Here is a 25,064-nt window from a genome sequence, read left to right on the forward strand (position 1 = left end):
TCTGAGGGACCTGGGGTGGGGTGAGAGTCCAAAGAGCCTTCCCCAGGCCCCCTTGGGAATCCCCAGAACCAGACTCCGCCACGCTGGAGAAGTCCTGAGTGGCTGGGAACCCATGTGAGCGGTTCCAGTGTTCCTGGTGAGAGAGTCAGAGCATGTGGGGCCATGTGTCTGGAAGCAGGACCTGAAGGAGGACAGTGGGCAGTAGCAGTCACAGGCAGCGTGGGCACCTTAGCCATGTGCTGGGGTTCTGCACCAGGGGTCACCAGGCCCCTGTCCTCATGGTCAGCAGAGCCAGAGCTGCCACCCTCTAACCCACTCAGGAAATAGTCAAACCCTGCCTGAAGACCCCAGGAATAGAGGGCCCATTTAGGCCCTTTTAGGCCCTGACTGGGGGACTGGCCTGGCCAGGATCTCAGCCAGGCTCTGGCAGGTGGCACCTAACTCCCAGCCCTGGAGGGCGTGGCTAAAGAGCAGCTAAACGCACTGGCTTTGGGAGGAAAGCCTGGGCTCAGATTCTGGCTTTTCCGCTTCCTGTCTGTGTAATCCTGGGCTACTCACTTCTCTGAGCCTCGGGTTTTTTGTTTGTTTATTTTTTCTCCTTGAAATCAGAATGGTAGGCCTGGTGAAGAGTTGGTGAGCCGGTATAGTTAAAGTGCTTCATGCTAGGGCAGTTCACGTCCAGCCCTCTGTCAGTGGGAGATGTCATGGACAGCCAGCAGACAGCTTCCCACCCACTGAGGACCTGCCGCCCTGGACTGTGGGTGTGCCTAGAGGCATTGCTTAACCTCTTCCCCCACTCCTGTGACCCCAACATGTCAGGAAAAAAGCCCCTCATACCCTTGACCCCAACTGGGGAGTGAGCAGCTCTTTAAAGGAGCAGCTGGGGTGGGGTGGAGGCATTGCCCTGGCAACTGAGCAGGTCCCTCTCAGGCCTCTGCTCCAGGCCCCTGAAGGAGGGTGGCTGTCTGCACTCTGGATACAGCTCTCCTGTCACCTGTGTCCTGGTGCCAAGAGCCTGAAACCAGACCTGGCCTTCCGGCCAAAAGGGACTTTCTCTGCTTTCACCCAGCCGGAACTGAGACACCACTAGAAGTTCCTCCTGGCTGCCTCCACCTCAAGGTTCCCACCAGGCTCCTGCCTTTCCGAGAGGAGGCTCTTATGGACAGTCTTCCTGGGGAGCAAGGGAGGGGGCTGGAGCCCTAGAAGGAGCAAGGAGGTCTGGGGCAGCTGGGGCGGCAGTGATAGACTCGTGTGCCACGGGCCACTGCTGCTGCACGTGCACCTGCATTGTATTTCTTAAAATTATGAATTAACACCACTTGAAAATTCAGAGGAGTTTTTTTGCCAATTGATTTTTTTTTCATTGACTGTTCCTCAAATGATTCTTCTATTGATATATAATAGATATACATATTTTCAGGGTAGATGTGATATTTTAATATATCCATATAATGTGTAATAATCAAATAAGAGTAATTAGGATATCCATCACCTTAAACATTTTTCTATGTGCTGGGAACATTCAAATTATTTTCTTTGGCCGGGCGAGGTGGCTCGCGCCAGTAATCCCAGCACTTTTGGAGGCCAAGTCCAGAGGATTGCTTGAGCCCAGGAGTTTGAGACCAGCTTGGGCAACAAAGACCCCATCTCTACAAAAAATTAAAAATGAGCCAGGCATGATGGAGCACACCTGTGGCCCCACCTACTTGGGAGACTGAGGTGGGAGGATCATTTGAGCCCAGAGGTCAAGGCTGCAGCGAGCCATGACAGAGTGAGACCCTGTCTCAAAAAAAAAAAAAAAAAAAAAAAAAAAAATGCTAGCTAATTTGAAATGTATATTTTAAAATCCAGATTTCTGGTACATTTGGCAGCTCTGACAACGCTGGGCCCAGGTCTCCAACATGGCAGCTGTGAGCCAGAAAGGGTTGATGCCCTGTGCACACTTGAACTGTGACCCCCATTCAGGGACAACCCACTTAGTTTACAGCTGTGGAAACCAAGGCCCAGAAAGGACTCAGGCCCTGTGCAGAGTACACAGCCCACCATGGCCAGCATTGATTTTAGATCCTGGCAGCCTAGCCTTGCAGAGCAGAGCTTTCTGTGCTGCCACTCATAAGAGTAAAAAGCCTCTTCTCCCATCTGTAAAGCATCAGTGATAATTACCACTCCTCCCAGAGCTGTGTCAGGATAAAGTAGCACCTGGCCCAGGCCTCAGGAATGATTCTTTTAAATCTGTACAAATGCTACATCTTGCCTGGAAAGTGTTGCTGGAAGCACCACATGCTTTCTCTACCACCTTTCAGAAACGATTATTTTTCACATACTTTCCATTGCTCCGTGCCGAGGGTTTGTTGCACTCTCATTCCCACAGCTTCATTGCCCAGCTTCAAGCAGATTTGCTCAAGGCTCTACCTCCCACCAGACTGTGCTCCTGTGTGTGGTGGGGCGTGATCTGAAGGGAGTTCAAAGCCCTGGCCCTGCGCATTAGATCCAAACTAAAAGACCAGGAACAAATCATTCTGCTTCCATGTGCCTCTGTTTACCCAGTTGTCAAATAGGGGTTTGTTCATTCGTTCAGTAAGTATTTAATGAGCCCAACCATGTATTGAGCCTGGTACTGAGAAAGCACCATGATTATATAAGATACTCAAGGTCCCCACCATCAGGGACCTGTATCAGATACTCAGGTTCCCTATCCGGTAGAGGAGAGAGACCAAAGACATGTGAGCTAATAAATGACCAGTGCTTGAATGAAACAAGCAGAGTCCTTAATGAAAGAATAACAGCTTTAGACTGGGTGGTCAGGGAGGCCCTCACTGAAGACATGCTACTTGAGCTGGACCTAAAATCATGATGGGAAGGAGCAGACATGCCAACATGAGGGTGAAGTTTGTTTCAGACAGGGCATGGCGGGTCCAAAGGCCCCACGTGGGAGCATGCTTGGAGCGTTTGAGGAATAGGAAAAGGCTGGTGTGGCTGGAATGGAATGAGGGAGGGGAGGGTGGGCCAGTTCCTATTGTAGGCTGAGGTGAGCAATGTGGATTTTATTCTGTATGGAATGGGGAGCCTTTTTTTTGAGATGGAGTTTTGCTCCTGTTGCACAGCCTGGAGTGTAGTGGCGCAGTCTCGGCTCACTACAACCTCCACCTCCCAGGTTCAAGTTATTCTCCTGTTTCAGCCCCCTGAGTAGCTGGGATTACAGGCATGCGCCACCACACCCGGCCAATTTTTTGTATTTTTAGTAGAGACGGGGTTTCACCATGTTGGCCAGGCTGGTCTCAAACTCCTGACCTCAGGTGATCCGCCCGCCTCAGCCTCCCAAAGTGCTGAGATTACAGGTGTGAGCCACCTCACCCAGCCTGGAATGGGGAGCCTTTGAAAAGCTTTAGAAAAGGGGAGAAGCAATCCAGTTTGAGCTTTTAAAAACTGTCAGGGTTCCAAGAGTGATTGTGGGTAAGATGGGCCATAGAGAAAACAGGGAGGCAAAAGACCAGGCCTGCTGGGGCGGAGAGACGCTGGTCTCTGTTAGCTGTGCTTTTGCGGTAGAGAGGTAAGGCTTTGCAGATGGAGGAGGGTGGAAGGAGGAGATGGGAATTCCCATGCTTCCGGAGTGTATAACTGAGTGCTCAGGGCCCCCTGTCTGGGAGAGCAAGGCTGATGTGGAGGAGGAGAGGATTCAGATTCGTTCTGGGCACACTCAGCTTGAATGGCCTTGGCACTCCCTGGCAGAGCTGCCTAGTGCACTGGGACTCTTGAGATAGTAGATGATACTCCCTCCTAACTGCTTTCAGTGCCTGTGCACTGTAAAATCCTCTGCCCATGGGCCAGTCTGGAGGGACTTCATGAGAAATGGGATGCTATGGGCAGGAAGAAGGTCCCTCTGTTCCCATTGCTGCTTAGAGCAGCCCCAGGAAGCTGAGGATCCTGAGAGGAGGCAGCCTTCCTTGAATCTCCTTTCCTCAATCCCTGTCCTCCCTCCACGAGCTAAGGTACCTAAGTTACATTTTGCCAAACTGTGTCCCACTCAGCATCTGTCCTCCCATGCCTTAGGCTGTCCCGCTCTGCTCCTTTGCTCACGGAGGATCCCTTCACCAGAAAGCTCTGTATTTCCTTGCCACTCAGTGACTCTCGCCACCCATCTAGACACAGGCAACCTTAGTGTCTTCCAGAAAGGCCCCCCGATTGGCTCCCAGAAGGCAATCACTTTCTCCTTAATCCAGAAACCATGGTAACAAAATTGGCATGGGCCCACCCCAAGATCAAAAAGTACCTCATGCGTGTCAGCTCCTTCGCTCCTACCCGGAGCACATTGAGTATCACATCCTATTTTTATGGGTAAAACAACTGCCATGTAAAAGGCAGTTAGTGCGCTGGGCGCGGTGGCTCACGCCTGTAATCCCAGCACTTTGGGAGGCTGAGGCGGGTGGATCACGAGGTCGGGAGTTTGAGACCAGCCTGGCCAACATGGTGAAATCCCATCTCTACTAAAAATACAAAAATTAGCCGGGCATGGTGGTGCGCGCCTATAATCCCAGCTACTCAGGAGGCTGAGGCAGGAGAATCACTTGAACCCAGGAGGCGGAGGTTGCAGTAAGCCAAGATTGCGCCACTGCACTCCAGCCTGGGCAACAGAGTGAGACTCTGTCTCAAAAAAAAAAAAACAAAAAAAAACAAAAAAAAGCAGTTAGTGCAGCAGAGGGGCCATCGAGTAGCATCGAGTAGTGGTCAGCCTTCAGGCACCCCGGTTTCAGGCTGCAGCCTCAGCACTGCCTAGCTGGGAGGTGAGTGCAGGCAAATCTCCACCTCTCTGTAACGTGGGGCATTTACATTTGGGAAATGGGAACCTCCCTCATACTGGTTTTGAGGATTCAGTCAGCTAAAGGATGGCTAAAGTAGATACTCGTTCACTGTAGTTATGTTCACAGAGTCACAGTGAATGCTAAACCATTGCTCTTCTGGGCAGTATAGGGTCACTGCAAGCCTGTGGTCATAATGTTTCTACCAACCAACCAATCAGTCCATAACCTTGTTTTATGTGTTTCTCTGTTGAAAGATTTTTTTTTTTTTTTGAGACAGGGTCTCTTGTTGCCCAGGCTAGAGTGTGCAGTGGTGCAATCTTGGCTCACTGCACCCTTTGCCTCCCAGGTTCAAGTGATTCTCCCACCTCAGCCTCCCAAATAGCTGGGACTACAGGCATCCACCACCACACCCAGCTAATTTTTGTATTTTCAGTAAAGACGGGGTTTTGCTATGTTGGCCAGGCTGGTCTCCTGACCTCAAGTGATCCGCCTGCCTCAGCCTCCCAAAGTGCTGGGATTACAGGCGTGAGCCACTGCGCCCAGTTGAAAGATTCTTTACTTAATATACTATTGATTCATTAACATTGAACTCATGGCCAGAAGCACTATGACTCATGCATGGATGAAGCGTACCTAACACTTTTCTCCATAAGGGACATCACAGCCTTCTTGCACTGAGAACACTGGGCAGTGCTTCAGCACTATGTGGGGGCCATTTTAAACAGTGAAGTCACCAACAGAAAGCCCACAAATGGGAAAAGTATAGCACCAAATAGACCTGCAAAAGGACACTTGTTTACAGTATGAGAGCTGCAGTGAGAAGGTGGAGTGTCACCTTGTTCCACCTCAGCTGGAGATGTGTGCAGCGGGCACATGTCTGCAAGCCCCTTAAGTGTTGGTTTTGCAAGTAAATTCAAGTAAGTAGGTAATTCTGCACATATAGAATTAGTATGTAGGATCAGCTGTATATGAAGCACCTGCTCAGGCCTGGCCATGGTCAGCACTCAGTAAGGTCAGCTGTTAGCATCAGAATCATTACCGATGGGAGTGCATCGTGGCTTCTGGACCAGGCTCCAAGGACAGAGCTAGCTCCCTGAGCTTTATGGCTTTGTCTTCACCATCCTGACACCTTTTTAATTTCTTGGCTTCTGTGGATGTTGGGGTCCGAGGTAGATGCGGATCCTCGAGGCCCTGAATGCCCCCACTGAAGGATTTGTTTGTTCCAAGTCTACAAACCATTGAATGGTTTCAGGTTGTGATGCCACTGAATGGTTTCAAACAGTGACATGATTGGATTCCTCAAATGGCTGGGGTGGAAGAGGGACAGGAGGTTGGAAGGCCAGGGGGCATCTGTGGTAGTCCCAGGGAGGCTGGCTCCAGATCAGGGGGAGAAGGTAAGGATGGGAGGGGCCTGGCTGTGAGGGGCAGAGGAGGATCCCCAGAAGGACTTGGGAGGATGCTGCCGTGAGAGGGGCTGCTAGTCCTTCTTGCTGGAGTTTGAAAGTAAAGTTTGATGTCGCTAATTCTTTTTTTTTTTTTTAGATGGAGTCTTGCTCTGTCACCCAGGCTGGAGTGCAATGGCACAATCCTGGCTCACTGCAACCTTTGCCTCCTGGGTTCAAGCAATTCTCCTGCCTCAGCCTCCCTAGTAGCTGGAATTCCAGGTCTACACCACCACACCCAGCTATTTTTTCTATTTTTAGTAGAGATGGGGTTACCCCGTGTTGGCCAGGCTGGTCTCAAACTCCTGACCTCAGGTGATCCGCCCACCTCGGCCTCCCAAAACGCTGGAATTAACAGGCATGAGCCTCCGTGCCTGGCCAGTGTTGCTATTTCTTAAGGCACAGTGAGGGAGGTGGCTCTCAGACTGAAACAGTGGGAAAGGAGAGGGTCACATGGACTGTCAGCAGAGAAGTGGCTTTGAGAAGGCAATGTGTCCCTGATCCTGACCTAGCTGCTTGGAATTCTCTTCCCAGCTGCTTCTGCCTTGGGGGAAAGAAACAGGAAAGGAGGAAGGGATTTGAGGCTGGGTGGGTGGGAGTCTTTGAGCTCTGTTTTTATCATAGCACACAGATGAGTTGCCCAATTTAGCTGTGTGGTTTGACAAGTTACTTGCTGGCTGGGAGAGGGAGTGGGATCTTAACCAGCCCTCAGCCCTTCCACTAATGAGCCTTTTCCCTAACTTGGCAGTACCAGCAAAGGGAGTCTGCCTTTCTCTGGGGTCAGCTTCATCCATTCATGGGGGCCTTGAGCCCGGCCCCACTGTCTTTGCTGTAAAGCCTGAGCCATGGCTTACAGGTTGTCTGTGGCCCCATGGCATCTGTTCCTCTTGAGGAGTGTAGACCGCCTCTCCTTTGCCCCCTCAGGCACCTGGCAGCCAGCAGGCATGAGGCCCGTGTTAGGCCTCAGGACCAAGTTCAGCCTGGCCTCCAAGACACATGCAGGGGGCTAGCTTCTTGGGGTTGCTGTGTCCTCTGCATCCCTCGGGAAATGGAGTCACAGCCACTCCTGGGTATTTGAAGCTCTGGTTGGCCAGCTTATAACCTTTACAATAAAAAACAAAATGCAGGCCGGGCACGGTGGCTCACGCCTGTAATCCCAGCACTTTGGGAGGCCAAGTTGGGTGGATCATGAGGTCAGGAGTTCGAGACCAGTCTGACCAACATGGTGAAACCCCATCTCTACTAAAAAAAAAAAAAATACAAAAATTAGCCAGGCATGGTGGTGCATGCCTGTAATCCCAGCTACTCAGGAGGCTGAGGCAGGAGAATGGCTTAAACCTGGGAAGTGGAGGATGCAGTGAGCCAAGATCGCACCACTGCACTCCAGCCTGGGCGACAGAACAAGACTCCATCTCAAAAAAAAAAAAAAAAATGCAGAAACAAATTCATTCTGACCTGATAAATACAGTTTGGAGGATAAAATCTTGGGGTAGAAGACAGAAATAATGAGATAAAGGAAGCTTCTTTAGAAGAAGCAAAGACTTAGGTGCTGCGAGGTAGGGAGGCTGGGCTAGATACCTGGGGCTGGGAGCAGGCTGCACGGAGGATGCATCGCACAACTGGCTTGTGTCTGGGCTGTGGCATGAGGGACCTACAAGGCTGAGAGGGGGTCAGGAGAAGCAAGCATGCAGCCCATGGGGATGGGTGGTTTCACGTGCTGTGGTTTAGGGGCTGGCAGGAAGCATGAAGAACAGAGGAAGGGGGCTCCAGCAGAAACCCATGCATGTGTAAAGGCTTGGATGCACGGAAGTGTGCTGTGTTTGGGAATGGTGCACTGTGCATTTGGTTCTCTGAAGTTGGAAGGGGTCTGCTGAGGGGGCGGGAGGGGCATGAGATGAAGCTGCCAAGATGGATGGGCAGGGACCAAGCAAAAAGGGCTCAGGTTTGGGAGGGGCCCTAGAACCTTGGATACTAAAGTGTTGGGAGCCTTTGCTATACGGCCAAATAATCTGGGTTTTTGGCAACTGAGGGTTTTTGTAGTGATAATGAGGTTTATTTTCTCTTTCAACAAATTATTGAGAGCCTTTGTGCTTGAGGCATAACCCCAATCCTGGCATGTGGCATGATTTGTCAGGACAGAGTTCCCTCAATTGCCCTGGGCCTGTAGCTGTCAGGTGACTCCTCCAAGCCCATGGACTGACGTGGTCAGTGCTCTGATGAAGATTCCCAGGTGGAAGAAGAGACGGCAGTCAGGGGAGGCTCTCAGAGGAAGAAATTCTGAAACTTGTGGGTAGCTGAGGGAAGCCTTCCAGGCAGAAGAACAGTATGTGTGAAGGCCCCAGTTGGGGAGGAAGTGGCCGGGGTGAGGTATTGGAAGACGTGGGGGTGAGGTATTTCCTCACTATATTTCCTGCATTCACACACTTGAAATGAGAGCTCTCCTATACAAGGTTAGGTCCCATCTCCCTGCTCCAGGGGGGCAATACTCAGAGCTGAGGGGTGCCTGTCCCCCAGGGAGCCCCTGAAGCCCCAAAATCTTGTATGATAGTCAACACCACTTATCTGGCTGTGGCCTGTGTGTGCCTCAGGAGACATACAGGATCCAAGATAAGCTCACTTTCCTCTTATTGAATCAGGCCTGGACTTGCTTTCTGGCTGGGTCACTTTCCCTCTGATGACTGGCTGCCTAGGTCAGGGCTCAGGGCCTCTGAGGGTGCTTAGTAGAACTCTGGGCCCAGCAGCTCTGAGAGAGAGGCTGGAGGGTCAGTCCTTTGTCCAGACCCTGGCTGTGGGCAGTCCTGTTGTCTTCCACTGGGAAGAAGGTGTGCCTCTTCCCACCAGACCCTCGTGAATGCTGCATGCACACTCTTCATGGACAGTGTCATCCCTACCCCACAGATGGGAACAAGGACTCTGGTGTCACACAGCCTAAGCTAGGCTTAGTGCCCAGTTCTTGCCCCCCCATACTAACTGCTGCCATCCTAAGGGGATATACTCCCTTAAACATTTTGAGCAAATTGAGGTTGGCTTCTGTTTTCTGATCTAGGGCAAAAAAAACCCATTTGTTTGGGACTTTAGGTCAAACAAATCCATTCCTTTCCTGAAATCCTCAGTGAGTTAGTCCTGTCTCTGCTGGGCACTGGTGGCCATAGATTTCAAGAGCTGCTCTAAACAAACATCCAGGTCTTGGTGGAAACTGTCCCTGGGCCAGTCAGCGAACCAGCCCAGACTCCCTGCCCGTGGCTGGGGAGTGGTAGAAATTTGGCTCGCCCCCCATCCCCACCCTACCCACAGGCCTAGTTGTGTCTGTACCAGAAATGAGGAGTGATGCCAAGCCTAGGCCTGGCCCAGCCTTAGCTTCTGCAATGCAACCTACGTAATCACGCCCGTTTTACAAGGAGGAAACTGGGGCCATACAACAGGTCAGTGACAGAGCTGGGACCTGAACTCAGGCTAGTCTGGTTCCACACTGCCCCCTGGCTTCTGGACCCTTACCACCAAAATGACTCTGAAACTAGAGAATTTCAGGATTTCAGGCATCAGTGGAGAGGGCATTCACAGAGGGGATCTTCCCTGTAGTCACAGTGATGGGAGGCTCCACACGCATCCTTGAGGGAGAGGATGAATGGGGCAGTGCTTTCAGTTTGTCAGGGGCTGTGTGAATGCTGTATGCTGTGACCCAGTGAAAATCCCTCCCACCCTGGCTTCCGGAACAGAGGAGAGTACTGAGAAGCCCAGAGGGCAAGCAGGAGACTGGAAGCCAGGCCTCTGCCTCAGTCCAGGCCCTTTCTACTCCCACAGTCAAATTTTGGTTTGTTGTGCCCCTGCAGACTGGTCCCAGGGCCCAGCATGATGCTGTAGGGGTGTGGTGATGAGTGAAGGCCCCAAACACCTGCAGCCCAGCCCAGCCCAGCCCAGCGAGGAGGGGCCCAAGGCCTGGAGAGCAGAGTGAGGTGGCTTTGCCGTGGAGCAGATGCGGCTGCTGCTTACTCCTGCAACTTTGAGCAAGTTGTCTAACCTTCCTGAGCTTCACGTGCCCCACCTGCAAAGTGGGCATAGTCATGATCTCCACCTCACAGGCACTGAGGCTTACGTTACAAAGCCGCAAAGCTGCTGAGCACAGCTTAGTAAATGACCCAGCTTTTGGCCCGCAGCCTGTGCCTTGTGGCCAGCTGAACGCAGGCGCTCCTCTTCGCTGAGCAGGCGTGTCCCTCCTCTCGCAGGATGATGTGTTGGAGGGCCATTCTCCTTTTGACCTGAGCCCTGCCTCCTGCCTCCCTGCTGCCTTTCTTCTGGCCCAGAGAGGTAGCTGTCCTGCCTGCACACTGCTCTTAGATTGGTAACCAGAGATGCAGGTGTCTGGGGGATCTCTGAGTTTTCTCAAGGCCTGAGCAGGACTGGGACATTTCAAACAGACGAGTAGGAAGTAAGTGCTCCTGGCTTGGAACTCAGAGCACTTTGTCGCCTCTGGACTAGGCTGGGCACAAGGCACAGCATCCAGTTCCCTGGGCTTAACATCGTGGCATGTGTTACTTTCAAAGAACTCACTGCAGAGCTGTTTCTCTGCTGATGAGGGCTCCTGGCTTTTCTGGAATCCACTAGAAGGCCTTGGTTTCATAGATGTCTATTGGATGAACAGATGGATTATTTTAAATTAAATTTTTATTTTTAGATAATTGTAGATTCACATGCAGTTGTAAAAAATAATACAAAGGGATTCTTCATACCCCTTACTTGATTTCCCTCAATAGTAAGACCTTGCAAAACTAATACATTCTCACATCCAGAATATCGACAGATACAATCACCCCATCTTACTCAGATTTCCCCAGTTCCACTTGTGTTCACTTGTGTGTGTGTTAGTGCTGTGCAATTTTATCACATGCTGTGCAATTTTATCACATGCATACATTCATGTAACCATCCCCACACTCAATACAGAACTATTCCATCAATTCATACAAGGGTTCCTCTTGTTACCCTTTTATAGCCACACCTACTTCCCTCCTTGCTCTCCCCTTCACCCTCTCCCTAGTGACCTCCTCTGCCCTAGCCCCTGGCAACTACTAATCTGTTCTCTAGGTCATTTCAAGAATGTTATAGGCCAGGCACAGTGGCTCACACCTGTAATCCCACATTTTGGGAGACTGAGGCAGGAGGATCCCTTGAGTCCAGGAGTTCGAGACTAACCTGGGCAACATAGTGAGACCCCATCTCTACCAAAAGTAAAAAAGTGTTTTTTTTTTGTTTGTTTTTTTGTTTTGTTTTGTTTTTGAGACGGAATTTCGCTCTTATTGCCTAGGCTGGAGTGCAATGGCGTAATCTCGGCTCACAGCAACCTCCATCTCTCAGGTTTAAGCAATTCTCCTGCCTCAGCTTCCTGAGTAGCTAGGATTACAGGCATGTACCACCATGCCCAGCTGCATGTTTATTTTTATAAGAAAATGCCAATGTGTTTTCCATGACAGTAGTATCACTTTTTCTCCACATTCTCAATAGCATTTGATGTCGTCACTTTTTAGCCATTCTGATAGGTTATGTGATGGTATCTCATAGTGGCAGATGGATGGCTTCTTCAGTCCTTTGTCCACAGCTCCTGTGATACTGGGCCTTGTTTTGTGAGTTCCCTCTAGGCTATCACCATCACCATGATTGTAGCCCCTTGAAGGCATGGTTTATCTGGCTCGTGGGCCCAGACCAGGGTAGGGGCTTGTTTCAGTCCTCACAGGGCAACAGACAGTTTGGAGTTAAGGTGCTGAGAAAGGCACTAGATCCAACCTCACTCTCCCAGCAAATAGCTACTGTTGGAAAAGCACTTTCTATTGCCAACAGAGTTCTCATCGTCTGAGAAGCAAGCAGTGGGCCTTTGGTGTTCTGGGCCCCTGCTGTGGGTCACCCCCTGGCTGGGATCGGGGTGAGATTCAGAGATGGTTCAGGTTCCTACCTATGGCAGGTCCTGGCTCTGGGAATCTCAGTGGAGAACAAGGAGTTGGACCAGTGGAGAAAAGGGAGGCAGACCAGTGTACAGGGTTTCACATAACGAGGAAGTGGTGGGGTGGAAATGGCAAGATAGGGAAGGGGGGTTAGCTGGACCCTGAAGGATGTTTGTTTTTTTGTTTGTTCATGTGTTTGTTTTGAGACGGAGTTTTGCTCTTGTTCTCCAGGCTGGAGTGCAATGGTGCAACCTCAGCTCACTGCAACCTCCACCTCCCAGGTTCAAGCAGTTCTCCTGCCTCAGCCATCTGAGTAGCTGGGATTACAGGCATGCACCACCATGCCCAGCTAATTTTGTATTTTTAGTAGAGATGAGGTTTCTCCATGTTGGTCAGGCTGGTCTTGAACTCGCTGACCTCAGGTGATCTGCCCACCTTGGCCTCCCAAAGTGCTGGGACTCCAGGCATGAGCCACCACGCCCAGCCTGATGTGTTCATTTTTGACCAGGTGGAGAGGGGGCATCCAAGCAGAGGGAATAGGGGAGAGGGAAGGTGGTGTGGAAGGAAAAGACCAGGGGGAGCACTGAGTCTCTCAGTGACCTTGAAGATAGCAAGGTTAACCATTCCTTAGCTGTTTTGGCATCTGCTCTGTTGTCACCACCTCCCCACAGCACGGGTCAGGGTCTGTCACAGCCTTGTGGCCCCACGCACTTCACCTAGTACATGCCCCTGCTGGATAATAAGGTTTGTGTGTGACTGATGTGGGGGATATCTTTGGCCAGTGGTGGCATCCCCTCAAGACTTTGTCTCGAATGAGGGTGGGTAGGGCCTGTGTGTGTCTGTCTTGGTCGTTGCTGTCTTGACCCTCATTCTCCCTGCTCCAGAAATCCTTGCTGATGGAATGGCTAAGGCCAGAGCTAGGGCCAAGTCAGGCAGGGCTTCTGCATTGGAAGGGGCTTGAGAGGGTTGGGGGCTTCACCATCTCACCTCTCCCCTGCCCTTCTCTCATCCATCTGCAGGTTCATCATGCTTAGTGGCGTATAAGAAGACCCCGCCACCGGTCCCTCCACGCACCACTTCAAAGCCGTTCATCTCAGTCACAGTCCAGAGCAGTACTGAGTCTGCCCAGGACACCTACCTGGACAGCCAGGACCACAAGAGCGAGGTGACTAGCCAGTCGGGCCTGAGCAACTCGTCGGACAGCCTGGACAGCAGTACCCGACCGCCCAGCGTGACACGGGGCGGAGTCGCCCCAGCCCCTGAGGCCCCAGAGCCGCCCCCAAAACATGCAGCTCTGAAAAGTGAACAAGGGACGCTGACCAGCTCTGAGTCCCACCCCGAGGCCGCCCCCAAAAGGAAACTGTCATCAATAGGAATACAAGTAGGGGCTCCTTTTGCACTCTGTGTCCTCAGCCCACTCCGTGCACCTGCCTGCGTGTAATTACATCTGGTGGAGGCCCACTAGGTCTCCTGGGAAAAGGTGGTTTGTCTCTCTATTTTGGGGGATCAGCCCCAAGTGGCCAAACCGAATTCCACCCATAGCCACGCCTCGCTGGTATCTGCCCACACGTGCTGCTGGTCAGCAGCTGCATGTGTTTCTGCTCCTCCAGTGGGTTGTCCCAGTGAATGTAGTTACACTCAGCCAGCCATCTCCTGTCCACTGTTTGCCTGTCCACTGTCTGTCTGTCCACTCCACCCTTTGCCCTGCCAGCTGACCCGTGGGAGGCAGGACTGGCCTAACAGTTCTCTAATCCAAGGTCAGCTCGGGTGCGGAGGCCATAGCCCCGCTTGGCGGCAGGAGCAGCATGGAGCATAGACGCTGATGGGCCAGGGGCCCAGGACCCAGGGCCCTTGAGCCATGGGGGTTTCTCGAGGGGAACTTTGCCCAGAGCCCTCTCGGGCCTTGGGGACAGGTAGGTGGCTTGAGGTACCAGGCCCATGTCATTGAGAAGGGTGATGCCGGTCTCAATGCCTCCCTCCATGGGATAGGGTCCAGGCGGTGGTTCCCCAGGGCTAGGTGGCCAAAGTCAGCAGACCCTCCATAGTCATGGCACACAGCAGGGCAGGTGTGCCAGCTTCCCCTCCACTGCTTCATTGCATTCCTGCATGCACCCGATGTCAATAATCTGTCTTGTTTGCTGAGCTGGGGAAACTTGGGCCCTGCCTTGTAGTTTTTAAGTTTCTCTAAATCCAGATTGAGTGGACTCTCCCTGCCCTGGCTGGACATGCAGACCAAACTAGGGCACATTCAGAGCCATGAGGGAGGGGCAGCTACAGTGGGTGAGGGCGAGGGGGGAGACAGGGCCCCCCCAAGCCCAGGGGGTGAGTCAGGGAGGACGAGGTGTTGTGTGTTGTGGCACAGGCTGCAGGGGACTCCTCCAAGCCACCCCTGAACAATTGGATGTGGCGCAGCTGATAACAAAGCACTGGAATGCAGGAGCATGGGACACAAAGTGGAGCTTGAATGGAACAGAGAAGGCTCACTGAGCAATTTCTTGCAGTTGCCTGGATTTGTTTTCTCCAAGAGGCAGCTCTAGGCTTCCACTTCCCCACGTATAAACAGAGAGAGAGTTGGCCAGGAGACTCTGCTGTCTGTTTTCTGGGCTTCTTAAGTGTCCAGTCCCTGCCCTGCACAGGTGGGATTCTCAGAAACACAGAGAGTAGCCTGATCTTCAACCCTTGGTCCTGACCACCCATATCTTTGGGCAGCCCCACCCTCTTGCTGGCCAAACCAGACGCTCTTATCTTCCGGGAAAGCCTAAGAGTTAGGACTACCCTTGATTCCTTTCACCCAGAAAATGACACTGAGATAAGGACTCTCTTAGGCCTGTCCTGGGCGTCCCTTTCCCTGGATTCACCCCAGCCCCATTCTTGCTCTCATTGCAGCTCCTTGGAGATCCAGTGGTGCTGCATTCCTTGAGCCGGCTTTTGCCGAGGGGAAATGTGGCTGCATCCCTGTCCCAGAAAGCTTCCCTGGCCCCTACTTCTCTCCACAAGGCCAAGAGATTGAAGAGTCCCCAGTTTCTGAGGATGCCCTGAACCCTTGGTGCCTCATGCCCTAGGTTGAGTGTGGGTTCTCCCTCATTCTTGAGTGATGATAGGAAAGCTGGCCTGGCTGCCCCATGGCCCGGGACCTTTGTCCCAGAGAAGAAAGGCAGGTGCAGGGCATCACTGTTGTCCTGTTCCACTTCATAGGAGTGGAGGGAGTGACAGCTTTCCACTTGGCCCTGACCCCAGTCCTTCCTCCTGCTCCCCAGGGCCACCCAGTGCTAAAGGTAACCTCAGCCAAGTGTGAATAACATCCAGGGACTTTGGTGGCTCCTGTGGGTGGCAGTTTCTGAATCTAGAACTGCTGTCCAGGGTTTGCCCTTAGTGCAGGCGCCTCTGGCCTGCCCTCCAGGCTTCCGCCACAGGGTTCAGGGAGTGATCTTTGCCTCAAGACAGCCGCCAGCTTCAACTACACCAGATAACGGCTGTGGCTTTGTGTGTGTGTGTGTGTTTTCTTTCTCTTTCGTCGTCCTTTTTTTTTTCTCTCTGATGCGTGTGAAGGAGAGGACTAGAAGGAACGGTTCCCACCTCTCGGAGGACAACGGACCCAAAGCGATCGATGTGATGGCACCCTCCTCAGAGTAGGGAAAGCCAGTCATCTCCACCCCATCCCACCTCCCGCCCACCTGCCCGCCCGCCCGCCCGCCTGCCCGCCTCCGCGCGAATGAGCAGTGCCCGGCTTAACCTGGTCCGGCCTCGGGCCCACGTGCAGTGTCCGCATGCCTCGTGTCTGTCTGTCCACACGTCTGTTTGCGTCGTCCCACTAATGTGAATTTCAGCAGCAAGTGTGGTGTTTGTTTTTTATTTTTGTCTTTGTCTCCGTGCCGTTGCTGTCGTTGTCCTTCAATAAGGTTGACTGCATTCAGCCAGTGCCAAAAGAGGAGCCCAGTCCCGCTACCAAATTCCAGTCCATCGGGGTTCAGGTAGAGGACGACTGGCGGTAAGTCGGACAGAGGTGGTGGCTGCTTCTCCCCTCTCCTCTCCCTCCCTCCGCTCTCACCTCTCCTGCTCTCCCTAACCCACTTTTCCTTGCTGGATTTCTAATAACCAAGCTGGGTTTGGGTTGCGGGTGGTGGCCCAGGCATGGGAGGCTGGGCAGGGGCGGGTGGGTGGACAAATGAGCACTTGCTCTGTGAGACCAGTCACCCACGGGGGCCATGGCTGGGCCAGGACATGGCCTCAGCTGCCCTGATGCTGGTGGTCTTCCTGGCCCCACTGCAGTAAACAGGCAACCTTATGACCTTGTCCTTGTGTGTGTGTGCGTGTGGGCTTGGGTGGGATGGGGCAAGGGCTGAGCCGAGAATGAGATGGGGGCTGTGGGACCCGCTTCAGGCGCATGGTGAGCAGATGATGCATCCGTTTCTCTGTCTCCCGTGTGTCCGGGTCAAGGCGGCCTCTGGTCTCTGGCCCTCTTGGTGACTCACTCCTTCCTGTCCCCACCCCATCCACCCCCTACCCACAGAAGCAGCGTCCCCTCTCACAGTATGTCCTCCCGACGGGACACAGACTCGGATACCCAGGATGCCAATGACTCCAGCTGTAAGTCATCTGAGAGGAGCCTCCCAGACTGTACCCCTCACCCCAACTCCATCAGCATCGATGCCGGTCCCCGGCAGGCCCCCAAGATTGCCCAGATCAAGCGCAACCTCTCCTATGGAGACAACAGCGACCCTGCCCTAGAGGCGTCCTCGCTGCCCCCACCCGACCCCTGGCTCGAGACCTCCTCCAGCTCCCCAGCAGAGCCAGCACAGCCAGGGGCCTGCCGCCGAGACGGCTACTGGTTCCTAAAGCTACTGCAGGCAGAAACGGAGCGGCTGGAAGGCTGGTGCTGCCAGATGGACAAGGAGACCAAAGAGAACAACCTCTCTGAAGAAGGTGGGTGCCACATGGATGGTCCTTGGGCAAGGGTAGAAGGTGTTGGCAGCTGGTTCCAGCTGGTGGCCAGCAGCTTCCGAACTTCTGAGTGGGGGTCTCTTAGGTTCTCTTCTTGGACTAGTTTTTGAGCTCCCTTCTTACTTTCTTCGCATTCTTCCATCCACCTATTTAACCAAACCTCTTTCCAGAAAGGGTTGCTGGTGATAGCTGTTTGTTGTGCAGGCTGTGAGGCCACCCACACCTGGGTTTGAATCCCAGCTCCTCCCTTACTAGTGAAGTAACCTTGGTCAGGTTACTCTGAGCCCCATTTCCTCATCTGTGAAATGGAGATAATCCTCTGCTCACTATGTGAGCATGTTGTAAGGATTGAATGTGGCCGTGCATGTAAAGGGCCTGATGACCTGTCAGACACAGAGAAAAGTGGGAGCCTTAATTATGCCTTCAACAACTTCCTTTTTTTTTTTTTTGAGACGGAGGCTCGCTCTGTCACCCAGGCTGGAGTGCAGTGGCACGATATCAGCTCACTGCAACCTCTGCCTCCCAAGTTCAAGCAATTCTCCTGCCTCAGCCTCCTGAGTAGCTGGGACTACAGGCACGTGCCACCACACCTGGCTGATTTGTGTATTTTTAGTAGAGACGGGGTTTCACCATGTTGGCTAGGCTGGTCTCGAACTCCTGACCTCAGGTGATCCACCTGCCTCTGCCTCCCAGAGTGCTGGGATTACAGGCGTGAGCCACCACACTCAGCCAACAGCTTCTTACTGAGTGCTTCCTGTGTGCCAAGTACCAAGGATCCAACTGGGTCTCAACAGGGTGTGAAGAAGTTATGCTTTTATTTTCCACTTAAGTTTCTACCTATATCATGCCAATTTCCAAAAATTCCCTTGAGAAATTAGTTCAAGAAAGTGCTAGACACATGTAGGGAGCCTAGATTCACAGGTGGTTGGAGGGGGATTGGGTGGTGGAAGGCAGGTCCTGGGAAGCTCCAGGCTGTTGACCTGCACCCACCTGGTTCACCTCTCGAGGCTCTGGTTCCCATTGAGCTACTCCTCCACATTCAGGAAGGACAGGTCTTCAGAGTGTCCAAATGGTGTTGACCCGCATCCCATACATGATGGAGGGGGCCCTGAGGACAGCAGCCTTTGATGATGCAGAAGGCTCATCACAGTCATTGTTTTCACTGTCCTCTAGGCCAGTTCCCAGCTTTGATGTCACATCCACTAGTGCAGGGGAACTATTGTGAGGAAAGTACCTAGTAACTTTTTACAATAATAGTATTTTAAAAAATCAAAACAGAGACAAGGATCAGAGAGCATTAAAAGGCTTCTAAGAGAAAACATCCAGCCCACCGCCCTGCCTGGGCCTTTCCCCACTTTCAGTTTTTACTAGCTGTATATTCTGGTATTTGTCTTCATATATCTTTTAAAAAATGTGACTGATTATATTTCCTCTTTAAAATTAATCATCATTTCTATTAATTTCTTGTTACCATTGGCATAGATGAGTGTTTAGCTCTCACACAACCTCTGTCTCCCTTTCTCCCACCCTCTGTATACATCACAGTTTATGGTAAATAGTAATCAGTGTTTCTGTTTACTATAAGTATGTAAATGTTGTTTATTGCAGAGCCTAACAGTATATTATTATTGCATTTTCTTCTTTTTACATTTTGTTTTTCCTAAAATGAATTGTTTGCCCTGTTGCCACATTTAAAAAATACACTCCATTTGCTAAATTTAAAAAAAAATTTTTAAGAGACATGGCCTCGCTCTGTCATCCAGGTTGGAAGTGCAGTGGCATAAGCATAGCTCACTGCAGCCTCAAACTGCTGGGCCGAAGTAATCCTCTCACCTCAGCTTCCTGAGTAGCAAAGGACTACCACAGAGTGCCACCACGCCCAACTAATTTTTAAATTTTTTTGTAGGGACAAGGTCTCCCTGTGTTGCCTAGGCTGGTCTCAAACTCCTGGGCTCAAGCCATCCTCTTGGGTTGGCCTCCCAAAGTGCTGGGATTACAGACGTGAGCCACCGCGCCCGGTCAACAATTTCTATATAAATATAAAAATGAAGTTAAAAATAATTTTCCCTCAGAATCTTAAGGGCTCCCTCATTTTTTTTTATGTTTATTTTTTTGAGACAGAGTCTCGCTCTGTCGCCCAGGCTGGAGTGCAGTGGTGTGATCTCAGCTCACTGCAACCTCCGCCTCCTGGGTTCAAGTGATTCTCCTGCCTCAGCCTCCCGAGTAGCTGGGATTACAGGTGTGCGCCACCACGCCCAGCTAATTTTTTGTGTTTTTAGTAGAGATGGGGTTTCACTGTGTTGGCCAGGCTGGTCTCGAACTCCTGACCTCAGATAATCCGCCCGGCTCGGCCTCCCAGAATGCTGAGATTACAGGTGTGAGCCACCATGCCTGGCCACCTTGTATTAATTTTTAAAAGTAATTTTCTCACTTCTATTTGTTCTGTTGTCTGGCTCTGGAATTTCTGTCAGTCAGTTGCTGTACCTGCTGGGTGGATCCTCAGGCTCTCACCTTTTCTTCCTCATGTCTTTTTGTTGGACTTTCTGGAAGGTTTTCTCTTTTCTCTTTTTCTTCTGCCCTGTAATGGCTTTACTGAGATATAATTCACATACCACAAAATTCACCCTTTTAAAGTACACATTTAGTAAACTCACAATGGCACTTAGTGTATTCACAGTGTGGTGCAACCATCACTACTGTTTATTTTAAGAGCATGTTCATTGCCCCAAAAAGATGCTCTCTGCTCATTAGGAGCCGCTCCCACAGCCTTAGGCAACCTCTAATCTTTCTGTCTCTGGATTTGCCTATTCTGGACATTTTATATAAACAGAATCATACCATATGTGGCCTTTTTTTTTTTTTGAGGTGGAGTCTCGCTCTGTCTTCCAGGCTGGAGTGCAGTGGCTCAATCTTGGCTCACTGCAAGCTCCGCCTCCTAGGTTCACGCCATTCTCCTGCCTCAGCCTCCCCAGTAGCTGGAACTACAGGCGCCTGCCACCACGCCTGGGTAATTTTTTGTATTTTTGGTAGAGACGGGGTTTCACCATGTTAGCCTGGATGGTCTCAATCTCCTGACCTCATGATCCGCCCGCCTCAGCCTCCCAAAGTGCTGGGATTACAGGCGTGAGCCACTGCACCCGGCCCCATATATGGCCTTTTGTGTCTGGCTTTCACTTGGCATGTTTTTGAGGTTCATCCATGTTGTAGCATATGCCAGTATTTCATTCTGTTTTGTTGCTGAATAATATTTCATTTCACACTACATTTTATTTATCCATTCTTCTGTTGATGGACATTTGGGTTGTTTGTACTTTTTGGCTATTATGAATAATACTGCTAGAATATTCATATACAAGTTTTTGTATAGATGTATATTCATTTATTTTGGAGTAGAAATTCTAGGTCAAACTTCTATTTTTGTTTTCCTTTTTTTGTTGTAAAATATATATAACATAAAGTTTACCTTTTAACTGTTTTTAAGTGTGCAATTCAATGGCATTAATTACATTCACAATATTGCGCTACCATCACAACCGCTATTTCCAAAACTTTCATCTAAAACATAGAATCTACCCATTAAACAGTAATTCCCCATTATCCTCTCTGCCTAGCTGCTGGTATCCTCTACTTGCTGTGTCTACGAATTTGCCTTGTCCTTTTGTGTTTGGCATGTCTTCAAGGTTCATCCATGTTACAGCATTTTCGTTTTTATGGCTTCATTTTTATGGCTGACTAGTATTCCATTATGTGTACAATATATACGGCATTTTGTTCATCTGTTGCTGGGCACTTGGGTTGTTTCCACCTTTTGGCTATTGTGAGTAATGCAGCTATGAAGATTGGCGTATTTGAGTCCCTGTTTTTAATTCTTTGGGGAGTGAAATTGCTAAGTTATCTGGTAACGCTATGTTTAACTTTTTGAGGAACGGCTGAACTGCTTTCCATAGAAGCTATACCATTTTACATTCCTACCAGCAAAGCACAAAGGTTCCAGTTTCTCCACATCTTCACCAACACCTGTTATCTTCTGTCTTTTAAAAAAATTCTAGCCATCCTAACGGCTATGAAGTAGATGAAGTAGTATCTCATTGTCATTTTGATTTGTATTTCCCTTATGATATTGAGCATCTTTTCATGTGTCTGTTGGTCATTTGTATGTCTTCTTGGAAGAAATGGCCAAGGCCTTCGCCCATTTTTTAATTGGGTGGTTTGTCTTTTTGTTACTGAGTTGTAAGTCCTTTATATGTTCTGGGTGCTAGACCCTCATCACATATATGATTTGCAGATACTTTCTCCCATTCTGGAGACTGTCTTTTCACTTTCTTCCTGGTGACTTTTGATGCACACAGGTTCTTTTTTTTTTTTTTTTTTTTTTTTTTTGAGACGGAGTCTTGCTCTGTTGCCCAGACTGGAGTGCAGTGACGCGATCTCGGCTCACTGCAACCTCCGCCTGCTGGGTTCAGGCAATTCTCCTGCCTCAGCCTCCTGAGTAGCTGGAATTACATGTGCATGCCACCATGCCTGGCTAATTTTTTGTATTTTTAGTAGAGATGGGGTTTCACCATGTTGGCCAGGCTGGTCTCGAACTCCTGACCTCATGATCTGCCTGCCTTGGCCTCCCAAAGTGCTGGGATTACAGGCGTGAGCCACCGCGCCTAGCTGACGCACAAAGGTTCTTAGTTTTGATGAAGTCCATTTTTTCCTTTTGTTGCTTGTGTCTCCACTTATTTTTTTAAATTATGAGCATATATTAATAAAAATTTAAGATAAACAGTTGAGGCACTGAGAAGCTGACTGGCAGCTTTGTGTGGGCAGGGCTTGTTTTAAGTAGGCTTTCTATGGACCCCTTCTTAGAATAGTGGTTTTAGGCCGGGTGTGGTGGCTCGTGCCTGTAATCCCAGCACCCCAGCACTTTGTGAGGCCGAGGCGAGAGGATCTCTTGAGCCTAGGAGTTCAAGACCAGCCTGGTCAACATAGCGAGAACCCCATCTCTACCTAAAATATAAAAATCAGCCAGGCATGATGGCATGTGCCTGACATTCCAGCTATTCGGGAGGCAGACAAGCAGGGAGAATCGCTTGAGCCCAGGAGGTCGAGGCTGCAGTGAGCCAAGATTGGGCCACTGCATTCCAGCCTGGGTGACAGAGGGAGACCCTGTCTCAAAAGGAAAAAATCATAAGGAAGATAAAATATACTTACTGTTCATTAAGCAGAAGTGGATCGTCATAAAGGTCTTCATCCTTGTCTCCACATTGAGTACACTGAGGAAGAGGAATGGGGAAGAGGAGGAATGTTGGTCCTGCTGTCTCAGGAGTGGCAGATGGGAAGAAAATTGATACATAAGTACATCTTTGCAGTTCAAATCTGTGTTGTTCAAGGGTCAGCTGTATTTCACCATATATTCAATATAAAATTATTGCAATATCTTATATTCCTTTTCATAGTAAGTCTTTAAAATTTAGTGTATATTTGACTCTTACAGCACATCTTAATTCAGACAAGCAACATTTCAGGTGCTTACTAACCACATGTGTCTAGTAGCTGCTGTATTGAGTAGCACAGATTGAGATAGTAAGCCGGGGGCAGGGTGCACAGATTGCTTCATGCCAATAGGGTGATTCTGTGGGTTTGATTCCCTTTAACTTTCCTTTACTATACTTAATTCTAGTTATTTCTAGAGCAAGAAGATGTTTACCTGTAAAGGAAATTATGTCATACCAAACGATATTGGTATTACCTTCCTGTCTACCTGGGAGGGAAGGGGTCTTTTATGATGTTTCTGGATAACCACACCAGAACTCCTGCAGTTGAACACGAACTCTAGAGGGAGCCCTTTTCATAGCCCTGTATCAGTTACTGTAACTTACAGACAGATGGAGTCACATAGCTCATGTCCCTTATCCAAAATACGTAGGTCAGGGAACTCAGCAGTGCCCACCCACCCAGGTGGCTGCCTGTCTTGATTGGATTTTACATTGCCCTCTTGTCTAAACCTGAAGAACTTTAAACTTGACAATGTTCTTTTCAGATAATTTATTTTTCTGAATTGTGGTTAAATATATATAACATGAAAATTACCATTTCAACCAAGTTTACAGTCTGTGGCATTAAATTCACATTGTTGTATAACCATCACCACCGTCCATGTCTAGAACTTGTTTTGTCTTCCCCAGCTGAAATTCTGTACCCATTAAACACTAACTCCCCATTCCCTCCTACCCCCCAGCCACTGGCAGCCACCACTCTGCTTTGTCTCTATGAGTTTGACTATTCTAGCTACTTCATGTAAGTGGAACCATGCAGCATTTGTTCTTTTGTGACTGGCGTATTTCACTTTGCATGTCTTCAAGGTTCATCCATAGCATGTGTCACAATTCCCTCCCTTGTTAAGGCTGAGTAATATTCCATTGTATGTAGAGACTACATTTTATGTATCTATTCATTTGCCAGTGGATAGGTGGATTGCATCTACCTTTTGGCCGTTGTGAATAATGTTTCCTGTCTCTTAAGAATGATACTCTTCATTGAAATTGCAAGGCTCTCTGATTAAATTCTGTACATCCACTCAAGGCCCTGACTTGTGGCCACAAGTTGGTTTTTTTGTTTGTTTGTTTTGTTTTTGTGAGACAGAGTTGCACTCTGTTGCCCAGGCTGGAGTGCAGTGGTACAATTTCGGCTCACCACAGCCTCCACCTCCTGGGTTCAAGTGATTCTCGTGCCTCAGCCTCCTGAGTAGCTGGGATTACAGGCACGTGCCACCACGTCCAGCTAATTTTTGTATTTTTAGTAGAGACGGGGTTTCACCATGTTGGCCAGGCTGGTCTTGAACTCCTGACCTCAAGTGATCTGCCCACCTCACCCTCCCAAAATGCTGGGATTACAGGTGTGAGCCACCACACCCAGCCATGGCCACAAGTTTTAAGGTCACCCCTCTTAAATCTGTGAGGAACTCCACCAAGGAGATACCATTCGTAGCTGGGCCTCAGAGAATATCTACAGGCTGGGGGAGAGGAAAGTTATTCCAGATGGAGAGAGCAAAGACACAGAAGCAGGAAGGGCATAACAAGTCACGCCAAACCTAATGGCACAAAACAACCATTTTATTATGGTCATGGATTCTGTATGTCAGCAGTTCAGAAAGAGCGTGGCAGGAACATCTTGTTTCTTCTCCATAAAGCCTGGGGCTTCAGATGGGAAGGCTCAAGGGCTGGGGGTGACATGACATCTGAGGTATGGAATTACCTAAAGGTAGTTAACGTGTGTGCCTGGCACTTAAACAAGGATGACTCAAAGGCCAGGACTGCCAGCCACAGCCCCTATGTATGTCCCTCCACGTGCCTTTGCTCCCTTGCTGCATGGCAGCCTTCTTGCATGGTGGCTCCAGGCCCAAGTGTGTGTTGAACCCTGAGGTTGCATCCTTTTCTGACCTAGCCCTGGAAGTCACCTAGTAACTCTTCCACTGTATTTGATTGGTTACAAGCAAGTCACAAGCCCAAGGCGGGGCTTAAGGTTGAAGGAGGGGAGTATTGGACTCTACCTCTTCATGGGGAAGTATCAAGGTTTTAGAAGAGGAGGAGGAACAAGAGAGATTGTATTCAGAAAACAATCTGCCACAGCAAAGAAGCAGTTACATCCACTGTTAAGCTGCAGTAAAAAGAACAATTTCATATTGAACACTATGTCTACTTTGATACATAGAGATCTAGTTCATTTCTGTTAAATTCATACGCATATACTACATTCTCTTTGACCATTTTCCTAATGATGTTTCGGGGTTTTTTTTTTTTTTGAGATGGAGTTTCTCTCTTTTTACCCAGTCTGGAGTGCAATGGTGCGATCTCGGCTCACTGCAACCTCCGCCTCCCGGGTTCAAGCAATTCTCCTGCCTCAGCCTCCCAAGTAGCTGGGATTACAGGCGTGTGCCACCATGCCCAGCTAATTTTTTGTAT

General features: G+C 50.0%; 1 protein-coding gene and 1 long non-coding RNA gene across 16 annotated transcripts in view; one reads left to right on the forward strand and one right to left on the reverse strand.

Moving 5' to 3' along the window:
- The window catches only part of DLGAP4 (DLG associated protein 4), a 223,829-nt gene that overhangs the window by 179,409 nt on the left and 19,356 nt on the right, over positions 1-25,064 (forward strand). For 6 of the 13 annotated variants that reach the window (XM_063659229.1, XM_054467217.2, XM_054467227.2 and 3 more), the window contains 3 exons: positions 13,194-13,339; positions 16,074-16,162; positions 16,685-17,097. In XM_063659229.1, coding sequence (XP_063515299.1) covers positions 13,194-13,339; positions 16,074-16,162; positions 16,685-17,097 — 648 coding nt within the window. Of the gene's footprint in view, positions 1-13,193; positions 13,556-15,723; positions 15,804-16,073; positions 16,163-16,684; positions 17,098-25,064 lie in introns of all 13 variants that reach the window. The other 7 variants (XM_063659227.1, XM_063659228.1, XM_054467216.2 and 4 more) reach the window with 2 other exon arrangements.
- The window catches only part of LOC129021610 (uncharacterized), a 76,124-nt gene continuing 68,962 nt past the window's right edge, over positions 17,903-25,064 (reverse strand). For 2 of the 3 annotated variants that reach the window (XR_008496092.2, XR_010125162.1), the window contains exons 3-4: positions 22,315-22,376; positions 19,338-19,693 (exon numbers count right to left, since the gene is read on the reverse strand). This is a non-coding gene — a long non-coding RNA (uncharacterized LOC129021610). Of the gene's footprint in view, positions 18,332-19,337; positions 19,694-22,314; positions 22,377-25,064 lie in introns of those variants that run through there. The other variant, XR_008496089.2, reaches the window with a different exon arrangement.

This window comes from Pongo pygmaeus, chromosome 21, assembly GCF_028885625.2.
Source record: "Pongo pygmaeus isolate AG05252 chromosome 21, NHGRI_mPonPyg2-v2.0_pri, whole genome shotgun sequence".
In the NCBI taxonomy this organism is placed as follows: domain Eukaryota; kingdom Metazoa; phylum Chordata; class Mammalia; order Primates; family Hominidae; genus Pongo; species Pongo pygmaeus.